This window comes from Brachyhypopomus gauderio, chromosome 7, assembly GCF_052324685.1.
Source record: "Brachyhypopomus gauderio isolate BG-103 chromosome 7, BGAUD_0.2, whole genome shotgun sequence".
Lineage (NCBI taxonomy): Eukaryota > Metazoa > Chordata > Actinopteri > Gymnotiformes > Hypopomidae > Brachyhypopomus > Brachyhypopomus gauderio.
The window spans coordinates 14,031,498-14,055,377 of record NC_135217.1 but is presented as its reverse complement, the minus strand read 5'-3'; the positions used below and the strand labels follow the sequence as shown (position 1 = coordinate 14,055,377).

Below are 23,880 nucleotides of genomic sequence, written 5' to 3'. Positions count from 1 at the left end.
CTTGCAAGCGTAAGAGGAAGTACCTTTTGGAGGTCATCTTGTAGCCGTTTTAGCATGGCCTCCAACTGGGACACCTTCTCCTCCAGGTGACTGGGGGAGTCACTGAGAGAGGGAAAGACAGAGAGGGAAGGTAGGAAGAGGAGGAGAGAAAGATGGATGGATGGAGGGAGGGAGGGAGAGATTTTATGTCAGCATTTCATACTGACTGATCTATGCCTATGCTGGAGCAAGTGAAGAAACATCAAACATGGGGGCATAATACAGTGCAGGCCACTGAGTAAATCAATTAGAGGGAGACACAGAGATAAAAGACTGGCCCAGTGGGATAGGCAGAGGGAGATGGAGAGAGATGCTATCAGGCTGACTAAAGCAATGTGAGAGACCGTTAAAGAATCGAAAGCCAGAGAGCAGGAAGAGCATAAATGCTTGTGATAGTCACTAGCCAACCATAATGTGGATTCTGCATAAATTCTTGCTGTACAGAGCAGTGTTTTGCTGTCATGTGTTGTCCTGTCTATGTGAATAGATTAAGTTAGAGAGAGTGAGATATTTTCCTCTCTATAGAGAGAGGCAGACAGAGAGGTAGAGGGTGTGTGAGTCAGAGTGATGTGGAGAAATGCCCATTGAAAAATACCACTTTGTAAGTACAAAAGGCTAAAAGTCACTAATTGCCTGCTAGAAAGGCAAAGAGTAAATGGGCTTCTTTCAAGTTTGAAACAGATAAATTACAGATGACCACAACTGTGAATTTCTGCAATGTGCAGACTCCACATGTGTTTCTGGCTTGTCTGAAAGCATCACTGGGTCAACAAAAGAAAAGTGATGTGGGTGAATAGACAATGATTCCTACATGGTTCAACTGGTATAAATACCCTCAAATTAACACTAATATTCTGCATTTTAACCTCATAACCTTCTACTCGTAGAATGCAGGCAATGTCAATGAGTTACAGTAATATACAATTATTCAATCATGGGAGTGCAGCGTGCGACACACAGGCCTTGTTCACCTGTCTTTAAAGTCTTTCAACTTGGCGTCCGTCTGGCCCGGTAAGGTCACTGCGTCTGCCCCTGCCTGGATCCCGTCCGCCGCCTTCCGGTCTGAAACACAGCATTTTGTTGCTTTACTCACCCAGGCCCATCAGGTTGGTCCCCGCAGGGACCAAACAAACACTTGCAATTGGGAAAAGATAAATGCTCCTTGTGTGTTCAAGAGAGTGAGGTGCTAACCTTTGACAATTATTTCAACCCTCTCTCTCCCCCAAATGCTTTTCAGCTCAGCAAGAGGGACCCATTATGTTTCATTAATATATATGCACTCAGGTATGCATGCATATGAGCCACCGTTGCCATTTTTAGGCTTGTAAGTATGTGCTGTTCACTACATTGGGTCAATCAGAGAGAAACATGTTTTGTCTGGCTCAGTCTAAGTTTGATGTTCAGTTCAGGTGGTTCCAGTACAGTTTAGAGCTTGCTTAATTTTAATCTTTTTATAGTTAGGATTGATCAGTTCAGAATGTGCTACCCTTGTCTGGGACTAGTCACATATGCCTTATGACAGCATTTTTTGCTCCTTGTGTACATTTAAAATTCTGCACCTTCTCGTGACAGGGCTTCTAGAATACTCCTGCAAGCTGTGGCGAGGTCAGAAATAGACTGCCACTCCTCCTCTGATGAATCTGTGGTTTCTGAAAGAACTGAAAGACAAGAAATCCATCCCTCAACACCCAAACAACAAGTAAACACACCACGCTATAACACAACAATGATTTAGAGCTCCTAAAAAATGGCTTTCCATTTCTGTAAAAATAATTTAATATATTTTAAACAAATCATCTAAATGTTTGCCATAAAAAAATCTCCCTTTTCTCTTTCTCTTTCTTCTTTTCTCAGTCTCATTCTTTACGTTCAGCAACCTCTAGAGAGAGAGGTTCAAGAGAACCTCTAGACCAACAGCTTCCACATCATCAGTGATGGACGAAGTACACAAACCACGTGTTTGAATAAAAGTACAGACACCAAGGTAAAACATTACTCCAGTACAGTAAAGTAAAAAACACTAAACATGTACTTAAGTACAGTAAGGGATTACATTTACTTTGTTACTGTCCACCACTGCACATCATACACATTAAATTGTAGATTCAAATATAATGTGAGTATGGGACAATATCATGTAAGTCAAGCGTCCATGTATTACCTTTTGAGGGTTTTGAGTCATGCCACATAGGTGTAATTCCCCCCAAAATGCTAATGTCACCAAATTTTAGAGGTCAAGTCTTAGGAAGGAGTAGGAAGGACGAATACTGTGTAGGAGGTTTAAGAATTGTGGAAGAATAAATATGTTTCTTTATTTTGCAAGCCCTGTTAAGGGTAAAGGAAGAGGCTATAATATTGTATTGGTTGCCATGCACACAGGAACCTGCCCTCCAAATTTTCTTTTAGTTTCAGTCTCTGACTGTAAGACTGTAAGTCTCTGACTACTGCCATCCGGAAACAGACCACGGTCAACTCTGCAGTGACCTTCACGTACCACTGTAATACTGAAAAACTGCATGGTAGTATAACACCCCACTACCATGTGAGTGTCACTGTTGTGTCTAATACAGTATAACACCCCACTACCATGTGAGTGTCACTGCTATGTCTAATACAGTATAACACCCCACTACCATGTCAGTGTCACTGCTGTGTCTAATACAATATAACACCCCACTACCATGTCAGTGTCACTGTTGTGTCTAATACAGTATAACACCCCACTACCATGTCAGTGTCACTGCTGTGTCTAATACAGTATAACACCCCACTACCATGTCAGTGTTACTGCTGTGTCTAATACAGTATAACACCCCACTACCATGTCAGTGTCACTGCTGTGTCTAATACAGTATAACACCCCACTACCATGTGAGTGTCACTGCTGTGTTTAATACAGTATAACACCCCACTACCATGTCAGTGTCACTGCTGTGTCTAATACAGTATAACACCCCACTACCATGTCAGTGTCACTGCTGTGTCTAATACAGTATAACACCCCACTACCATGTCAGTGTCACTGCTGTGTCTAATACAGTATAACACCCCACTACCATGTCAGTGTCACTGCTGTGTCTAATACAGTATAACACCCCACTACCATGTGAGTGTCACTGCTGTGTCTAATCCAGTATAACACCCCACTACCATGTCAGTGTCACTGTTGTGTCTAATACAGTATAACACCCCACTACCATGTCAGTGTCACTGCTGTGTCTAATCCAGTATAACACCCCACTACCATGTCAGTGTCACTGTTGTGTCTAATACAGTATAACACCCCACTACCATGTCAGTGTTACTGCTGTGTCTAATACAGTATAACACCCCACTACCATGTCAGTGTCACTGCTGTGTCTAATACAGTATAACACCCCACTACCATGTGAGTGTCACTGCTGTGTCTAATCCAGTATAACACCCCACTACCATGTCAGTGTCACTGTTGTGTCTAATACAGTATAACACCCCACTACCATGTGAGTGTCACTGCTGTGTCTAATCCAGTATAACACCCCACTACCATGTCAGTGTCACTGTTGTGTCTAATACAGTATAACACCCCACTACCATGTCAGTGTCACTGCTGTGTCTAATACAGTATAACACCCCACTACCATGTCAGTGTCACTTCTGTGTCTAATACAGTATAACACCCCACTACCATGTCAGTGTCACTGCTGTGTCTAATCCAGTATAACACCCCACTACCATGTCAGTGTCACTGCTGTGTCTAATACAGTATAACACCCCACTACCATGTCAGTGTCACTGCTGTGTCTAATACAGTATAACACCCCACTACCATGTCAGTGTCACTGCTGTGTCTAATACAGTATAACACCCCTCTACCATGTCAGTGTCACTGCTGTGTCTAATACAGTATAACACCCCACTACCATGTCAGTGTCACTGCTGTGTCTAATACAGTATAACACCCCTCTATCATGTCAGTGTCACTGCTGTGTCTAATACAGTATAACACCCCACTACCATGCCAGTGTCACTGCTGTGTCTAATACAGTATAACACCCCACTACCATGTCAGTGTCACTGTTGTGTCTAATACAGTATAACACCCCACTACCATGTCAGTGTCACTGCTGTGTCTAATACAGTATAACACCCCTCTACCATGTCAGTGTCACTGCTGTGTCTAATCCAGTATAACACCCCTCAACCATGTCAGTGTCACTGCTGTGTCTAATCCAGTATAACACCCCTCTACCATGTCAGTGTCACTGCTGTGTCTAATCCAGTATAACACCCCACTACCATGTCAGTGTCACTGCTGTGTCTAATACAGTATAACACCCCACTACCATGTCAGTGTCACTGCTGTGTCTAATAGTCTAATACAGTATAACACCCCACTACCATGTCAGTGTCACTGCTGTGTCTAATCCAGTATAACACCCCACTACCATGTCAGTGTCACTGCTGTGTCTAATACAGTATAACACCCCACTACCATGTCAGTGTCACTGCTGTGTCTAATACAGTATAACACCCCACTACCATGTCAGTGTCACTGCTGTGTCTAATACAGTATAACACCCCACTACCATGTCAGTGTCACTGCTGTGTCTAATAAAGTATAACACCCCACTACCATGTCAGTGTCACTGCTGTGTCTAATACAGTATAACATCCCACTACCATGTGAGTGTCACTGCTGTGTCTAATAAAGTATAACACCCCACTACCATGTCAGTGTCACTGCTGTGTCTAATACAGTATAACACCCCACTACCATGTCAGTGTCACTGCTGTGTCTAATCCAGTATAACACCCCACTACCATGTCAGTGTCACTGCTGTGTCTAATCCAGTATAACACCCCACTACCATGTCAGTGTCACTGCTGTGTCTAATACAGTATAACACCCCACTACCATGTCAGTGTCACTGCTGTGTCTAATACAGTATAACACCCCACTACCATGTCAGTGTCACTGCTGTGTCTAATACAGTATAACACCCCACTACCATGTCAGTGTCACTGCTGTGTCTAATACAGTATAACACCCCTCTACCATGTCAGTGTCACTGCTGTGTCTAATACAGTATAACACCCCACTACCATGTCAGTGTCACTGCTGTGTCTAATACAGTATAACACCCCTCTACCATGTCAGTGTCACTGTTGTGTTGAGAATCGTCCTTCATCCTGGTAATAGCTGGTCAGCAGTTGTCTTAAACATGCAGTGGTTCAGCAACACAACATCAGTGGAATAGACGGTGTCTTGTCAGATGGCATTGGATCTACAGTCTGTAACTGCACACTCAATGACCAAACACATCCACCAGGGGGTGCTTGAACATTGTATGTGTAGCAGCAATTGCAGAAAACACAATAGTAGGAGAGAAGTGGCCTCTGTCCCAAACACTCATCCTAACAAAAGCCCTGAGAATTTACTGAGAGGCTATGCACACAGTCCCATAAAAGGTGCCTAGAGAGGAGCATCCTCCCAACAAGACAAGGGCCAGGAAGAGAGCAGATGGCCCAGAGAGAGTCTCTCGATTAGGGGAGGATAACACCCTCGCCCCCATACCGCACCCAGCTCCAGCCCAGCCCCCATCTGTCCTGTCTTGGTTTTGGGTATAAAATGGGGGGTAAGAGGAGGAGCAGCAGGGGACAACTCCAGGCAAACGAAACAGGGATGGAGGGAAGCCAAGATGAAAGAGAAGAGGACAAAGGGGGAGGGATGGGGAGAGTATGAGGGAGGGATGATATGAGAGGATAATTTTGGAGAGGATAATATGGTGGATTTGGGGAAAGAGGGCGTGTGTAGCTCCTGAAGGCACAAAGAGAAAAAAATTGGGTTCAATTATGCTAGTGATGACATGGAGGGGGGTGGCTGGCATTGTTCTGGTCCTGCTATGGGCTGCTACTGGGGCTTAAAAAGACACAGTCTGCAGAGGACGAGTCTCCATTTACAGCAATTAACAAAGGCTGGTGCTATTGTCCACACACGCACACAACACTACTGCTGTTCATCCCAGGAACAGAATCTTAGGCTGAAACTGCTCTTCATAAAATTTTATAAAGGCCCATTGGTTTGACAATGTCAAAATCCCCTGTGGAAACAGAACCAGGCTTCAACTCTGACATCAAAAGTTCTGTTCAGCTGGTGACTTTCTGCAGTTCAAGTTCAAACCACCTTGGCCATTTCACTTTAACATTTTTTATACATCGTCTTACTTGTTTGTTGTAATAAAGCTTTAAGACGTAACTGAACAATTATTACCAAAGGCAAAGTTGAGATAAGGGTAGAAAAAATAAGTTCCAGAAATAAATATGAAAATGATGCAAACCAAATCCTCTGCCAGTAACCCACAGCCCTTAGTGTGTGTAGGGGGCAGATGATTCAGGTTCCTGCAGCACTCACTCTTTGTGATGGAGTTATGAAGACTCAGAGCCCTGGAGCTTCTCTCTGCTCTCTCCATGCACACAGAGCGAAGGGGCACCTCGCTCCCCGATGGCCTGTCCTCCGCCCCTTCATCCACTCCCATCTAGAGAGAGAAACCAGGAGACTTAACTGTCATGCATTCAAGATGCTAAATGCTGACTAATTTAGGTTTGGCTGGTGGGTCACACAGAGAGGAAAGAGGGATAAGACAAGAAAGAGAAGGAGAGTGAGAGAGAGAGAGAGAGAGAGAGAGAGAGAGAGAGAGAGAGAGAGGGAGGAGGCTCGATGATTATGGGGTGGGCAATGAAACCAAATGGTGGAGTGGGAGTGGGACAGGGAGAACACTGGTTGATGAGGAGAGAGTGGGAGTGGGATAAGGAGAACACTGGTTGATGAGGAGAGAGGGGGAGTGGGATAAGGAGAACACTGGTTGATGAGGAGAAAGGGGGAGTGGGATAAGGAGAACACTGGTTGATGAGGAGAGAGGGGGAGTGGGATAAGGAGAACACTGGTTGATGAGGAGAGAGGGGGAGTGGGATAAGGAGAACACTGGTTGATGAGGAGAGAGTGGGAGTGGGATAAGGAGAACACTGGTTGATGAGGAGAGAGTGGGAGTGGGATAAGGAGAACACTGGTTGATGAGGAGAGAGGGGGAGTGGGATAAGGAGAACACTGGTTGATGAGGAGAGAGGGGGAGTGGGATAAGGAGAACACTGGTTGATGAGGAGAGAGGGGGAGTGGGATAAGGAGAACACTGGTTGATGAGGAGAGAGGGGGAGTGGGATAAGGAGAACACTGGTTGATGAGGAGAAAGGGGGAGTGGGATAAGGAGAACACTGGTTGATGAGGAGAGAGGGGGAGTGGGATAAGGAGAACACTGGTTGATGAGGAGAGAGTGGGAGTGGGATAAGGAGAACACTGGTTGATGAGGAGAGAGGGGGAGTGGGATAAGGAGAACACTGGTTGATGAGGAGAGAGGGGGAGTGGGATAAGGAGAACACTGGTTGATGAGGAGAGAGTGGGAGTGGGATAAGGAGAACACTGGTTGATGAGGAGAGAGGGGGAGTGGGATAAGGAGAACACTGGTTGATGAGGAGAGAGGGGGAGTGGGATAAGGAGAACACTGGTTGATGAGGAGAGAGGGGGAGTGGGATAAGGAGAACACTGGTTGATGAGGAGAGAGGGGGAGTGGGATAAGGAGAACACTGGTTGATGAGGAGAAAGGGGGAGTGGGATAAGGAGAACACTGGTTGATGAGGAGAGAGGGGGAGTGGGATAAGGAGAACACTGGTTGATGAGGAGAGAGTGGGAGTGGGATAAGGAGAACACTGGTTGATGAGGAGAGAGGGGGAGTGGGATAAGGAGAACACTGGTTGATGAGGAGAGAGGGGGAGTGGGATAAGGAGAACACTGGTTGATGAGGAGAGAGTGGGAGTGGGATAAGGAGAACACTGGTTGATGAGGAGAGAGGGGGAGTGGGATAAGGAGAACACTGGTTGATGAGGAGAGAGGGGGAGTGGGATAAGGAGAACACTGGTTGATGAGGAGAGAGGGGGAGTGGGATAAGGAGAACACTGGTTGATGAGGAGAGAGGGGGAGTGGGATAAGGAGAACACTGGTTGATGAGGAGAAAGGGGGAGTGGGATAAGGAGAACACTGGTTGATGAGGAGAGAGGGGGAGTGGGATAAGGAGAACACTGGTTGATGAGGAGAGAGTGGGAGTGGGATAAGGAGAACACTGGTTGATGAGGAGAGAGGGGGAGTGGGATAAGGAGAACACTGGTTGATGAGGAGAGAGGGGGAGTGGGATAAGGAGAACACTGGTTGATGAGGAGAGAGGGGGAGTGGGATAAGGAGAACACTGGTTGATGAGGAGAGAGGGGGAGAGTGTTTGTTCAGGTGGTTAAAAACACTTTGAAAAGTTTGTGGTCTTGACCGACTTGCCTCTCAAATATAGTTGTGTGACGTGGTCTATTCAAGGGCCCATGTGTGGGAGGTGGAACAGCGCAGGTAGAACGCTCTTATCATAAAGGACCATCGGCTGTGTATTTCATACAACTCAAAATGTGGAGCAATGCTTTAAATATTGGCTTAACATGGCTCGCCATAATTACTGAGCTTTATGCTGTAAAAGTGGAGGTTAATGGTAGATTACTTGGAAAATGCGGTTAGTCCTCAGCTTAACAATTGCTATACAAAAGTTGAATATGCAATATGTATTCCCTTTGGATTATGCAGTTAAGAGTATGCAAATTCCAAAAGAATATGCAGATCCATTTTATCTGAATGAAACACCATTCCAAACTGTGTATATGCACATGTGTGTGTGTATGTGTGCACATGTATATGTGTGTGTGTGTGTGTGTGTTCTAACCTGTCGCTCTTCCTCCACATGCACTTTAGGTTTGACTGCCAGTATAAGGTCAGGGGTTGCATCCATCTGCTCTCCAATATCCTCATATATATGATGCTTGTTCACCTTTAGCCCAACATTATCATACACATGACTGACACACACACACACACACACACACACACACACACACACACACACACACACACACACACACACACACACACACACACACACACACACACACACACACCATCATACATACCGTAAAAAAGAAAAGAAAACCAAGGTTACATTTAAGTTCAACCTTGTTAATTCAAATCTGAACATCCTAAGAGGAGTTGTAAACATTTATGCTGTGGCCAGAGCAGACAGAGAACATTATTAAGTTCAAACAGGCTGTCACTTTCTAGAAACTGTTACATATAAACTGCACAGCCACATAATCACCCTGATGCCATATCTGCTAATATATGACAGTTAATCTGGCGTGGAAGACGAGAGCCGTGCAGGACTGTCAGGGTCCAGGAATGAAGGGGTCGGGGCGAGCAGTTGGGTAATCTCTGCGTGGCACCCGTACGCACACAAGGCTCGCAGCGGAAAACACACTAACGTCTCATCGAGCGCATTTCCCCTGCGGCGGGTACTGGAGAGGGTGTGGCAAGCGCTCGGACCGGTGCTGCTCTGTAAACGGGCGGGTTGGGAGGAGGCGTACTCTGCTGGGAGGAAGGGCCCAACACTTACATCCTGTGTGGGATGGAGGCGAGCTCTGCTTCTGCTTGCCTTCGGTGGAGTCAGAGCCAATCGCTTTAGAAGTTCAGCTAAAAGGCCAGCGTACTGGAACCCTTGCTGTGTACTCACTGTGCGGAGGAAATGGGCTATTTTTGTGCACAGGGACTGGTTTTTCGAGACCTAGTTTAAACCTAGTTTAAGGTGCTGTGCTAGAAAGGTATTCAGTGGAAAATACTTTCTTGCTTAAGCATTACGCATTCGGCCATCTAAGCATCCTTTTGAGTCTGGCTCTGCAAACACTGTTGGAAAATTCCTTTGATTTGATCCAGGAATAGTTATATGTGAATCAGCAGTTCTGCGTGTGGACATACCCATCACAGATGTTCTGGTAGTGCGGGTGTCTCTCCAGTGAGTAGCTGCGTGTGAGACAGGAGGCAGTGATCTCTAGGCCCTGGGGCTGGGGGCTGTCCTGCAGCGAAGACGCCCGGTGGAGAGGCAGGGTGGGCAGGGAGAGAAGACAGCTGCTGTCCCCATCGTCTGGACCTCTGCTCTCCACCTCATCTCTGTCTTCTGGCAGCTCCTCACTGATGGACTCCTCCACATCGACCTGTTCCTGCTTCTGCTCCGGCGCCTCCTCTCTGCCTTCGTCGTCCTCTTCCTCTACCTCTCCCAGAACCCAGGCCTCCCCCGTCTGGCCCTCTCCGGACTTGCTCTCCGCATCCTGGATGGACTTTTGGTAGAGCTCAGAGAAGCTCCTGTATGCGCAGAGAGGCATACACACATCAGAAAAAAACGTGAGGGGACTAACGGAAGTCACAAAAAGGAACCCAATATCATACAAGAACAGATCATTTGTTTGAGTAGAATTTACATTTACATTTCATGAGGAAAACAGCTATGGCACAAAAATTCGGTTAGAGAAGTAACTCAAAATAAATTGCACTGATACTATAAAAGGGAATCTGAAAATAAAAGCTTCTGTATTTTATCTAGAATTACAAGCTGAAACAGGAAGTGCATTGTTTAAGAAGAAGAGGTGTGTGCGTTGATTGCAGCTCAAACATTCAACGGGTTGAAAACTCAATATTTGTACATTTATCCACCATAATGAAGTAGTCTCTGTGGCTGGGGGAGAGTGGCTATATTTATCCTCAATGCCACCATTTCATCAGGTTCAGTCATTCACAAACCCTGTATCAAGAGGGCTGCATTAGGTCTTTCCACCTGCCTGACAACAGAAAGAATTTTACTGCATCTCTTTCTTTCTTTGTGTGGGTCCATGTGTGGGTGTTGCTGGTGGTGTGTGTGTGTGTGTGTGTGTGTGTGTGTGTGTGTGTGTGTGTGTGTGTGCGCGCGCGCACGTGCGTGTGTGTGTGTGTGTGTGTGGTGGGGCTTGGTGGACATTGTTAGGCGTCATTAGTAGAATTGATTGGTGGTTGTCCAGCTGGTGGAACGTCGGTTGAAACATGTCATTAACAACAGAATGAGATCTGACCCCTGGCTCCTCTCGTCCTCTGAGTAGTCTTCCTCCATCTGTTCCCCACATCTCTTACCTTTTTCTCTCACTATCTGTCCGTTCTTTCACTCTTCATCCCTCCCCTCCTCCCATTTCTTTCAACAGTCTCCATACTTTAACTTCTGTCCTGAGAATCATGTCAATTATATAACATGCTACATACACACTTCATGCACACTTTCTATATTTTAGATGTACAATAGTTCCAGTATCCATCCATTTCACTCTCTCACACCTTAACATGCACCAAATCACTCTTCCTTCACAAAATGAATATCCCATCAACACCCCAATTCATTCAAAATCTGTCTGAGATGTTTTAAATCACTTTATATGAGTCTAGTTTAGAGTCTCTGATGTGCAAGTCCAAGTCCAGTCTTGAGTGTCCTGAATAAGAGTCCATGTCCAGTCTCAACCCTGCCTTAGAAAATTTTTATTTAGTCTTATTGTTTACAGTTTCTAGTCTTATTTATTTATGAGGTTGCTAATGTGCATTCTCAAAGACATGGAACACTGACTGAACTCAAAATAAATATACATATGTATGTATGAATACTAATGTTATAAACAAATGTGCCATATAAATAAAATATTGACTTGACTTATGTAATACCTAGCAAACAAAAAGGCAGTAGGACAATGGAATATATAGATAGCTAACTACAAAAGTTAGAAATTGCTGTTAAATTAAATGGAGCTTACAAGATGCATGTAGCAGTTTGACTATGTCCCTCTGGGGGATGTTGGACCTGAAGGTGACGGCTGAAGGCATGTTCTGTACCCATGCTAACATCAGCGTGAGAGCCGAGAGATGAAATAAATTACTGAGCATGACCATCAACTGACAGTCAAGGTGTTCTTGTGAGATCAGACAGAAAATAAGTTTTATTCACACGACTCGACTACTGAGATACATATTTTCCCCACACTTAAATTTCACAAGTCAGTTAAGCAAAAGTCAGAGTCGAGTCGAAAGTCTTTCAAAGTACGTCAGATGTGCAACTCGAGTTTGAGTCGCTGACTTGAGTCACCATCTCCATCTAGTATAAAATCTGACCGCTTTCCTTCACACTCTCTCTCGTTCTTCCTTCCAAACTCTCTCCATTTTCTACTTCAGGCTCCCCTTCCATCCATGTCTCTGTCCACCTAAAAATCCACACTGTCACCTCCATCACTCCATCCTCTCTTCAGGACATGTAGCCTGTCTCTTCCACATTCACTAGGAGCTCTCTCCTTTACACCATCCGTGATGAATGTTCTCAGGTTACTTCTACCTTCGGCTAGTGCTCACCACCCTCTCACTCATTCAACATCATCCTTTCTTTGTTTTTCCTCAGCTCTGTTATTCCTCTCTCTCTCTCACCTGCGGGGCTTGCCGTTTTCATCGGGTGGAATGACGGTGATGTGTATCTTGGGGGCGGTGCGCAGGAGCCGGCCCCTTTCCTCCTGGGTGAGGTGCACCAGGGCCTGGCCGCAGAGTCGCACCACCCGCGCCCCCAGTTGGAGGCCACCGCTCTCCGCGTAGCAGAACCGCTGCAGCTCCGTCACAAAGCCTTCCTCGCTCATCAGGAAGCCAGGCTGACCCACGCTGTCCCGGAGAGGGGTCACCTCCCGCGCCTCGCAGCCCCGCGTCACCAGCTGCAGTGGAACACGTAACAGGGTAAATGTTTATTAAGGTCCTACAGGGGCCACATATATTATGGCACAGGTTTATTACACAGACATTGTTGCTTAACTAGCAGAAGGCTAGGCTACACTAGGCAGAGAAGTGTCACCTTAGGTCAACTCTACAGGCAACACTATTTAAGAGCAATACTAACAAGCTACTATAAACATTGATAATAAGATAAAATGTCATGCCTAAAGACGTGTAGGTTTGATTAGTCTTTTCTGTGAAGAGAGACATAACTTCAGTACCAGCGATGATTATTCTCACCTCAAGCCTCTGCACCACCTCTTTAATGTCTTCTGCCTGGTTCTCCATCACAGTAATTGACACTGCTTCCCCCTTCTCATAAAAGATATCCAGACCGCCCTGAAGCCCTGCCTCCGTTACTGCCTTCCAGCCAATCACATCACGGCAGGAGCAGTTAAAGACTACCATCTTGGTGCAGCGCTCAATCAGCACCACTGATTCAGCAGACACGCCCAGTAGGCAAGGCAGCTTTGGGCCATCATTCTCCTGAATGGCGCTGACAGCCCACACCAGGGCTCCGGCGCTGTGGAGCTCTGCCCCCTTGGCCCCCTTTAGCTTGTCCTTGCGTTTCCCACCAAGCGACAGGAGCGGGAATTTGGTGGAAGAGTCTATGGGTGTGGTAGTGACGTAGTTCTCTGCCAGGTCCTTCAGGTACTCCTGTCGAGTGCGCGTGGCCATGGAGCGGAACTTCTCCGACTTCTCGGCGGCATTCTCTGCATTCACAGCCTTGGCAAGCAGGAAGTCTCGGAATGCTGGTGAGCGGGGGAAGCGGGCGCCTTTAGGAAAGAGGGGTCCGAACAGAGGCATGTCCTTGGAGCGAGTCACCGCAACCCTGTCAAGAGAACAAGGAAAGGGAGGGATACAAAAAATGACTGTAGATCAGGTAACAAAAATGTAAAAATATCTTTCTATTGCATCAGTTGACTTGATTAGGATGAGACATAGTTAACTGACACCCAAATCTTTGAGATAATGTAATTTCCAAGACAAACTTTTGAAACCAACTAAATAATTTGAATTGAATTATTCGAGAGTGAGCCATTTGTGCATCTTGAACTAATCCAAGTCCAAGACTGACAAGTAAATTTTGATAACTCAAGTAACCCATTATTTCACCATTTTTGTAGATTCACCCTTTGAGTCCTCACAGCATTCACTGTCATGATGTAAAGTGGTTTGGTTGGTGACTTCTTGTAGTGTGTATTGTTGATTGTAAAGAAGTTAACACTGTTATCTGATCTCTCCTACCTGTAGTAGGTGTTTTCTGTGCAGGGTTCGTGTACTCGGACAATGATGAACACATGTTGGAAGTGTGAGCGGATGGCTTTGGGAGTGAATGGCAACGCCCCAGGTTCCTGGAAGACTATTGTCACAATATCATTCCCGATGTGCCTTTTCCTCAGGAGCTGCAAAATGCAGATACAAAAGTGGAACAGAAACACAGGTTTGTTCAACATGTTAATCTCCACATGCGATAATGTAATTTTTTTTCAAAAGGGTCTGTTGCATTTTGTTGTTAGTTTCACTAATGTCCTGTCAATACAGATCAGTTTGATGCCCTGCATCTTTATTGGTATCTGATTTTACTTTTTTTAAAAACATTAAACATTTATGTTTTGGATACAGAAGAAAGAGGCTGGTCTTATCACCTCTTCAATCGTACAGTCTCAACTCATATTATGGTTATTAGTGTTAACATGTTTTGCTGTTTATCTGCTGTGTACTGTTGTTCTGCCTTGTCCTGTGCACCTGTCGTCCATCTGTCGCTTAGGCTTAGTGTGTTGTTTACCTGTTGTGTGTTGTTTACCTGTTGTGTGTTGTTGGGTGTATAAGGGAGCATGGTGGAAACGTGGAACATGATCTCATAGTCCTGATAGCGTGTGTACAGGGAGTGTGTCCCTGTGGAATCCGCTGTACACACACAGAGACACATTGGACACAGTGATGCATTCAGTTCTATCTTCCTTCTGTGCCTCACATCGCACCTCAGACTAACAAAGAAACTGTTTGCCTTATGCCAGGCATAAATTATATTCTAAAATATCCTGTACAGCATGAAGGCTCACAAGCTGAACTGAATGTACAATGAATAGCGACTTTTCTAGGTGCACCTACTACATTTTGTAGTTAGTTCAGTGCCCTGATTGATGTTGTTCTGTCCACACTGCACTGTGTTTCCAGCCATCGTTGTGTTTATCTATACCTCATTCATACATACGTATATACGTTATGTGTGCTGTGTTGTTCTCTTACTTTTGGTGTCGAGCTGGGCTCTGTATTTTTCCCAGCCCTTCAGTCTCACTCTCTCTCCCAGCAGGTCCAGGAACTCGTCAAATGCTGGTCCAGCACTCTCGTTATTGTACATGTCCTCCTCTGTGCTCTGCCCTGCCCGGCAGTACATTACTCCAACCTTACGCTGGAAATTCAGCTGAACACACACACACACACACACACACAAGTCAGTGGCTGGATCTTCTTTCAGTAGTATGGATTAATGACAGTGACATTGTCATGAATCTGCTTTGTAACCAGTGATGGCTAAGTTACCTTGAGAAAGTAATCCGATTACTGATTACTGATTACTCCTTTTAAAAGTAACTTAGTTACGTTACATATTACTTGATTTTAAAAGTAACTACGTTAGATTACAAGTTACTTTAGTAGTTACATTCAGCAGCAAAATACATTTTTCCAATACTCACTTTATTGGAAGTGCATTTTTAACAGTAACAATGTATTGAAGCAGGTTCGGTAACCGAGGCAGAAACTGCTTAATCCAAAAATCCCGAGGAGGGAAACTTTATTGATAACGCAACCCTGGCGCGCGCAGGCCCCCCCCCCCCCCCCCCCAGTGTCACTTAAAGGGCAAGACTCGCCGTGAGGAGTAGTAGTCGCTACAGTATCTCCTGACATTTGTGTAGCTGCGCGGTATTATTTGTAAATTTATTTGTAAACGTAATACAAGCGAACTGGGGTGGGTTTCCCGAAACGTTCGCAGCGCCAAGTACCCCGCAACCTCGTATGAAACGTACGAGGTTAAGAAGTACTTAGCGCCACGAACGCCTCGGGAAACCCACCCCAGTTCAGTCAGACAGCTTGTGAAACGAAATACCATTACAATTTCAAGCATTTTAAAGTAGGCGACGTTAGTAAAAATTCCAGCACTTTTCAAACGTGGAACACAATGCAACATTAAAATTCTTCAGGTAAATGTTCCTTCCCCTGTTTTTGAGGTGTGTTTCTTTACACTACCACATATCGTTACGGGAGGACACTGCACAGAATGACGTGTAAAACGCGCTCGCGCTGTCACAGGGTCGCGCGCAGCGTGCGGAGTCGAGCGCTACGGTCAGACGCAAAAGTAGAACTGAGCCAAGAAGAAAGCAAAAATATATATTTTACTAGGGAAAATATAAATAGTAACGCACAGTTATTTGGATAAGTAACTTTAATCTGATTACTGGACTGGAAATAGTAGCGCGTTATATTACTCGTTACCGAAAAAGGTGGTAAGATTAGAGTAACGCGTTACTAAGTAACGCGTTACTGACATCACTGTTTGTAACCTATATGTAACATATATATACATATGTGTGTGTGTGTGTGTGTGTGTGTATATTCATGTGTGTGTACTCAGTTTCTTCTTCAGACTTGTACCCAACAATCTTCCACACTACGGTAATCACAGTAATAATAGCTTAACAGCCTGAGTACCTTAGCCCAATCAGTTAAGCCTGGCATTCTGTTCGATGTCTATTACTCAGCCATAAGGAATGAGTTGTTTTTTATTCTAACACCCAAAATCCATTCTGAATAGTCCTCATATGGTATCCTCCATATTTATCATCAGTGAGTTAAACATTTAGATTTGTTGAAATATTTATAGGACAAAGGGTAAAACTGTTGTGAGATGCTATTATGTTTTATTTTGTTTTTTATTATATTTTCTATTTACATCAGTTGTCTTTTATTTGTAAAGAAAACTTGACTGAATTTTTAAGGGCCTTACATTGTTTCTGTCCCCAGTAACATTGTTCTCCTGTGATCACTGAGTTAAGAACCCTGTGTATCAAGACTACCAGGGAACCACCAACATTTTTCCAGCCAGCTGTCTCCTGAATTTACCTCTGTTGATACATGCAGTGACTTTGCTGCATGGTTTAGTAACAAAGTCAATAGAAAAGAAAACATTGTAGGTACTGAGTTAGTCTCCTTCATGGTTTGGATGCATATCCATCACACAAGGAGGTATACTAGAGGTATTATTAGAGAAGTGGGACCTATTTAAGGACTTCAAAAGACACTAGAATGAAACACATACACTTTTTCAGCTACTGACCTAAAATGACTAAATTACTAAAATCAATTACTAAAGTCATATCACTCTTGAAATCTATAAGCTTCCCTCTTTGCGATAATTAATGAGTTTTAATGATGCTCACGCTGCGAGTATCATGAGGAAAATAATGATGAGCAAATGTGAGCCACAGAACACACAGACATTTAATTCGAAAACCAATGGTTAACACAACGGTTGGCGAAGAACGAGCAGGACACATACGTATGCTGGAGTGTGACAGCATAGCAGCAACACACAAACAACAACGGGCACTGGCAAGACAATTATTGACAACATGGTGGACACACACAGGCCTTTTATATGCTCAGACAAGGCATGTTACACGGGGCAGGTGCAGCACATAATGGACTCATAAGGAGGAATGGCACCATGTGGGGATGTAAACAAACAGCACATGGTGACTCGTCAAACACGAGGACAGTGACAACAATAACATACAGTCAGTTGGCAGGGATGTCCCACATGGACTAGGGTGGCTGGGAGTGTGCAAAGACATTGTCACATCTAGCCCCGCCTCTACCTGTCAATCGTGTCTCTTGTTTCCTGGTTGTCTTGTTCAATGTGCTTGTGTTCACAGTTACCATGTGCTCGTGTTGTCATTTTGGTTGGTCCCTCCTGTCTATTAGTAACCACGCCTCTTTTTAATCATTGTCACCTGTTTCTTGTTCGGTCCCCTCATTATACCAGTGTGTTTGGTGATTCCTTGCTGGCCTTTGTCTATGTCTGTTTTGTTACGTTTCTGTCTTTATTGGTCTCTGATATATCTGGCCATTCAACCTGTGACTGTGACAACATTTAGCATTCTATAACATTTTAGCATTTGCCCCTATTAAATCCTCTCAGCGTTTGTGTCACTCCACACCGGCAGCGTTACTGACATTCTGAATATTGCCATGATGTCTTAAATATCGTCCAACTTTTGTTATGACATAGAATTTACTCATATGTTATCAAACCTGCTATTATCAGGCTTTTACAGAAGAAAGGGAATATTGACTCTTCTATGCTTCTTACAATATGCAATTTATTTTAAGGCCATTCAAGTGCATGACTCTAAACAATGTTTAAAACATTTCAAATTAGAGTTTGATATATATATACCGGTATAATACAAAATACCAATAATTACAAAATACAAAAAAGAGATTTTACTCTCACAGTATTAGCTGCTTCAGATCCTATTGAAGTGGCTGTAATTAGCTGCACTATGTACTCTCACATCTAAGTGCTCTGCAGTACCCTGTGGTATCCCACAAGGGTCAGTTTTTGGCTCTTTATTATTAAATCTATATATATGGTTCCCCTAGGTGATTTAATCAATAGATAATGTTGCTTCCATCAACACACAGGCAACACCCAACTGTATCTGTATCTGTATCTACCTGGTGCCTACAAGTCTATAGAAATTGTTGCTCCTATACAAAAATCATCCAAGAATGAAGACAATTCCATATCAGTACGGAGGGCCCCTGCCGGCCACCACCATCAGCAGCAGCAGTATTGTTGTGACGTGTTCGTCCCTGAGGTGGGTGTGCCCCAATAGGGAATCCGACACCTGAGGGTCATTTGTCTATATATGTCTTGTCTTTGTACCAGTTGACTGCTGGTTACTGTATCCTTAATTTTGGATTAGTTCACGGGTTTTGAGTTTGGGCAGTTTATCCAATAAATCTTCTATTTTCCCTGAGACAGGCATGATCCCTTTCTTCTCGCATGCCCGTCACAATAGCTTTCAAAGGTTGTTCAACAATCTTTTAATTAGTCTTCAAATGCCTCCATAGTAATGCCCCTTATATCTATAGTGATATGATCATTAGATATGATGATCCTGTTTGAGTTCTTCCAACTAAGATCTGTTAGTCATCCCAGAAACATAGTTGAGCAGGGTAATTGTGGCTTTAGTAATTACGGCTCCTTACTGTGAGTTTTCTACCTGAAAGTCTGAGATGAATTGACATTATTTTAATACTGTATTGGACTTCTATCATTTTGCTGTCACGGTACAGCCCCGACCCCTCCATTTGGGTGTGTCCATGTGCTTACGTCTGTCCATATATGGTCGTTTCCATGTGCGTCTTGGTGTGTATGTGTTCATCTGTGTCGTTAGTCTTGTTTGCGTTATTCATCGCGCCTGCGCACATGTCTCTTGTTTTGTCAGCAGTATGTGTTGCACTTATTCTAGTTAGTGTTATCGTATTTAAGCGTATGTGTTGTCTGTGTTCTTTGTCAATCTTTGTTTGATTCCATATAGCGTGTGTTTGGTTAATGTTTAGTAAACGTTATACGTCCAAAGAATGCTCTCTGCCGGGCTTCCTATTTCCACCTCCTCGAGTCACATTTGCCTTTTATATTTGACTGTGAAGCAAATCTATGTCATGGTGACAGCTCTGGACCCCTCCTTGTGGGCGTGTCACTACGTTGTCTGCGTGCCGTTATGTCCATGTTTGTAGTTCCATGGGTGTGGGTTGTTTGTGAGCGTGTTTGTAGTCTCACCTGTGCCTTGTCCCGTGATCACAAGAGTATGGGTTATACACCTATTTAATGTGCGTTCGCGCAATGTCTCATGCTTGTCTTTGTTTGAAGATTGTGCCTGTGAGTGTTTCATGTGGAGTGCTTGCACTAAACGCGCCGCACTTTATTTGTTGTTGAGCACCATTAAACGTTTCATGTCAAAGTACCCGCTCATCGTGCCTGCCTCCTCCCATCATAACAATCTAATTATTGACAAATCTTACTGTTATTGTTATATTCTTATTTCATTCATTTTTATCTCCTTTCCTCTTTTATTTTATCTTATATTGTTATCAATTCTATTCTACCTTTTATCATATACATCACTTTATAAATGTTTTTTTTATAATTTAACAAATAAAATGCATTATTTTTATTAGGACTATTTTTTTATTGTTTATTGTAATATTGGATAAAAATACTACATGAAAATGAATTTTGTTCTATTTTAGTAACATTTTAGTAAGAGTATTCAAACAATTCATTCAAAATTTATACAACTTGTGCTTTGATATAAACATTTCTGTAACCTGCTATCAAACACCACTACTCATAATCAATACTAATACTCCTTATACTGCCTACCTCCATAAATTCCTCCCTTCCTTCCTCCATCCTCACCTTAGGATTAAGTTAGTGATCTTAGTTTTGTTATCATTCAGTTATTTCTGGCTCCTTCATGAAATCTGTTGGAAATCTCTTGCACAGAAAACCTTGCAATCCTTGCCAACCCTGCTAGTTGCAGTAAGTGTGCAAATAGTGAAATCAGAGAACAGGTACATATGGCATGTTGATATGACCCCATTTCTGTCTATTTGGAATTTATTGGCTCGTATTGGTCAGTTGTCAGATGTCTGGGTACTGATATTGCTGTGTGCTTACCCCTTGTTCGTCCAACTTTAGTAGCGTGTCACGCACTTTGGCATAGTTGGAGGCCAGCCTGAGGCAATGCAGATTGAGGTCTGGGAGGATAAACTCCAATAGTCTCTTAGGAGACAGACCCCTAGTGGTGGGATGACGTGCTCCAGATGGCACAGATTCCTCTAGGATGGAGCCTCGAAGGGTCTTTAGCTGTGGATGAGAGGAGAACAGCTCATGGTGAGTATGAGGGCAAATATGTATACAGATGAAGTATACAGATGAAGTATACAGGGTGGCCTGAGATATACAGAGAAAAAAGGTCAGAGCTAGAAAGATAAGGTCAGACAAAAAGGTCAGAGAGAGATATAAAAGTACTAATGTGAGGTTAAAACAGAAAGACAAGCCCTGTAAGGGTGAATGTGGATGAAGGTTAAGTCTTAGAGTGAGAGAGCTTTTAAAACAGATAAATGCAAGAAAGAGGAAAGAGAGAGAGAGAGACAGAGAGAGAGAGAGAGAGAGAGAGAGAGAGAGATGGGCATGAGGTAGAAGGCATGGTGGCTTTCAAAAGCAGAAGAAATGTCAGGGGGAAGGAAGCATGAAGAAAGGGAAGAAGCATGATGGAGATTGATAACGCAAGGCCCAGCAGTTTTGAGCTTTCTATAACTTGACCTTGCCCAATGCCTGGGATATTACATAAGCTGGCTGTTGAGAAACGGGGAGAAAGTGAGCCAACATGTAGAGGCCAAGTGTGTGTGCTCTGTCAGCTTCTGCACCTCCGTGGTCCTGAATATGATCCTGTAGGTGTACTGAGCTCCACTGGATCCTTCCTTCTCCTCTCGGCGGAAACTGATGGCCACTGGCCCCAGACGTTCATCCTTGCCAAAGAAATTCTGATGGTCTGCCATAAGAACATGAAAAATGCTGTCAAAAAATATATATAAATAAACAAATGCCTTACTCTAGCCTAATTTAGTACAGGATATTTTGAATGTGTATCTACAGGTTTTAAAATAATAATAATAATAATAATAATTCCATAATAATAATAATTCCATACTGGTTTAAATCATTTACAAAAAATTATAGTAATGGAATTAGACTCTTGACTTGTATATGTTATAAGCTATTATCTGGTACTTTATGTCCAAGTTTACTGACTTAGTACACAGCTGTAAGCATCTGTCCAGACTGATCATTCTGAATTTGACTGAAATAGACTATGTGGGAAAGGCAGAGACACACAGAGAGAGTAGAAGGAAGAAAAGCATTGAGAACACATTGTCATTGGCACACAAGCACACACATGCACATGCACACACACACAGTAAGAGTCAACTTCCACGCACATTGCCCCACTTTCACACCCTCGAAGCATCACAGTGTTTGAAGATGGCAGATAACGTTTGGCAACAGAACCAGTACACACCGATATAGAAAGGGGAAAGTACAGAGAGGAAAACATGTCTGCCACATAAAGGCGTTCTCACCCAAACACACGCACACAACTGAGTTCTGCTACGTCTCTGTGTCAGACTGTATGTCACATGCACATGTGTGAGAATACACACACACACACACACACACACACACACACACACACACACACACACACACACACACACACACACACACACACACACACACACACACACAAACACACACACACACAGTCATCTCCCAACTTCAGTAAAACAACCGCACCTTTCATGTAAAAGTACTTATGGTAGTAGCGTGCCCCCAGGTCTGCATGCTCTATGAAGTAGTTGCTCTTGCCCTGCTGCTGTACGTGACTCTCACGGGGCTCCTCTAACACAGACACGGCATCGTTGGGGCTTTGCAGGCTCCTCCAGCGGCCGCCACAGCCCCGCCGCGTCCCCAGGCCCACCCTCTCCTCTCCGCCCATCTCATTGCGGAAGTGTGGGCAGCTGAGGAGCAGGTCGTTGTCGTTCCCATCCCCCTCGTCCAGCAGGGACTGCTCGGGGTCCTCGGCCGCGGACCCACACCCCGTCCCGCCCCCCGTGCCCTGGGAGGGGGAAGAGGGTGCAGCCTGGTTGAGGGGACGGAGCTGGGAGGCAGCTGACGCCCCGGAGGTGATGTTTTTCTTGCGGCCGACGCTGTCGCGGTTCGTGGCTGCCTCAGACAGGTCGAACAGGATGCTCTGCACGTCATAGTGAGCGAAGTTGCGCACCCATGTGCCACCGCTGGCCTGCTCACACGGCACAAGTGGAGCCTGGGAGGGAGTGGGCTTTGACTTTTTCGCCAGCCCTTCTGGCTTTGGGGGCTTGGCTGGTTTCTGACTCTCACCAGCGGGGGCTGACAGAGCTCGGAAAAAGCAGTCTGGCTCGGGAGGGTTTTCCTGGAGTCCTAGCAGCAGGAACGGATCCTTGAAGCGTAGTGCACTTGGGCTGAGAACTCCCATCTCCTCTGTGCAGGGCTCTGATGGCTGGATCTGCCTCTCCAGTGATGACAGACTCCCGTACTCGCGGTGGAGGACCACACCAGGTTCGTTCTGGCCCCCCGGTCCACTTTTCTCACTGCTGGCCCGGGCCACTTTAACCCCAACTTTCCCTGCCGTATCGAGGTCACCGAGGGTCACATCGCTGTTGCTGCGCTGCATGATATGGCCCCGTCCAACGGAGCGCAGATTGAACCCCGGCCTGCTGGGTGTCATGCTCTCGATCTCTGCACCCTCGTCCTCCCTCCTGGGCGGCCATTCGGCCACCACACGCGTCCGCACACCGCTTTCGCGCTTGGGGTCAAAGTTCACGGTGGTTAATGGTGGGCGCGGGCTCTGCCGGCGTAGTTTGCGAATGAAGAGGTCGTCCGACTGCATGATGCTCTTCTCCTCGACACACCCTCTCTCTCTCTCTTTCTCTATTCCTCAAAACCACCCTGCTCTCCTCCTTTCACCAGCCTTCTGTCTTGCTGTGGGACGTTTGGTGAGTAGCTCTGGAGGAACTAAGCAACTGACTTGTGTGCATATGAAACCACGAAGGAGAGGTCATACCTCTATCTCCAGCAGGCCTCTTCTCTGCCCAGCGCAGTCCTGCTCTCTCACCCACAGCAAGCAGAGCCTCTGGCAGTCAGTGCATGGATGGCGGTAAAGCATTCTCAGGAAGTCCTGCTAGGCATGTCGGAACATGAGTGCTCTCTCTCATCATTTCGAACAAGCTTGAACAGGAGCCTCTTGCTTACTCTTTTTAACTTAACTTCAAATCCACCCAGACATATATAAAGGTGATCCAGGCCCAGACGGGAAGCAGGGGGTTGGAGTCCTGCTGAAGCCCAGCACAGTCCTCTGAGACAGGCCACCCTGTGTTGTCGAGCTCCTTCTCCTCACACTCATGCGCTCTCGATCATCGCAGCCAGTTACAACTCAGCATCCTGTAAACACACA

At 44.9% G+C, this 23,880-nt stretch overlaps 1 protein-coding gene across 6 annotated transcripts in view; it reads right to left on the bottom strand.

The window, feature by feature from the left end:
• sipa1 (signal-induced proliferation-associated 1) overlaps positions 1 to 23,880 on the bottom strand; it is a 55,632-nt gene that overhangs the window by 7,775 nt on the left and 23,977 nt on the right. For all 6 annotated transcript variants that reach the window (XR_013132323.1, XR_013132321.1, XR_013132322.1 and 3 more), the window contains exons 2-15: positions 22,185 to 23,867; positions 21,257 to 21,381; positions 20,505 to 20,693; positions 15,005 to 15,179; positions 14,559 to 14,662; positions 14,000 to 14,157; positions 12,992 to 13,583; positions 12,419 to 12,693; positions 9,911 to 10,294; positions 8,829 to 8,961; positions 6,434 to 6,557; positions 1,599 to 1,697; positions 1,011 to 1,101; positions 24 to 102 (exon numbers count right to left, since the gene is read on the bottom strand). Coding sequence is in view for 3 of the 6 variants with exons in the window: in XM_077011952.1 (XP_076868067.1) it covers positions 24 to 102; positions 1,011 to 1,101; positions 1,599 to 1,697; positions 6,434 to 6,557; positions 8,829 to 8,961; positions 9,911 to 10,294; positions 12,419 to 12,693; positions 12,992 to 13,583; positions 14,000 to 14,157; positions 14,559 to 14,662; positions 15,005 to 15,179; positions 20,505 to 20,693; positions 21,257 to 21,381; positions 22,185 to 23,316 (3,660 nt within the window). In the remaining 3 variants the exon portion in view is untranslated. The remainder of the gene's footprint in view (positions 1 to 23; positions 103 to 1,010; positions 1,102 to 1,598; positions 1,698 to 6,433; positions 6,558 to 8,828; positions 8,962 to 9,910; positions 10,295 to 12,418; positions 12,694 to 12,991; positions 13,584 to 13,999; positions 14,158 to 14,558; positions 14,663 to 15,004; positions 15,180 to 20,504; positions 20,694 to 21,256; positions 21,382 to 22,184; positions 23,868 to 23,880) is intronic.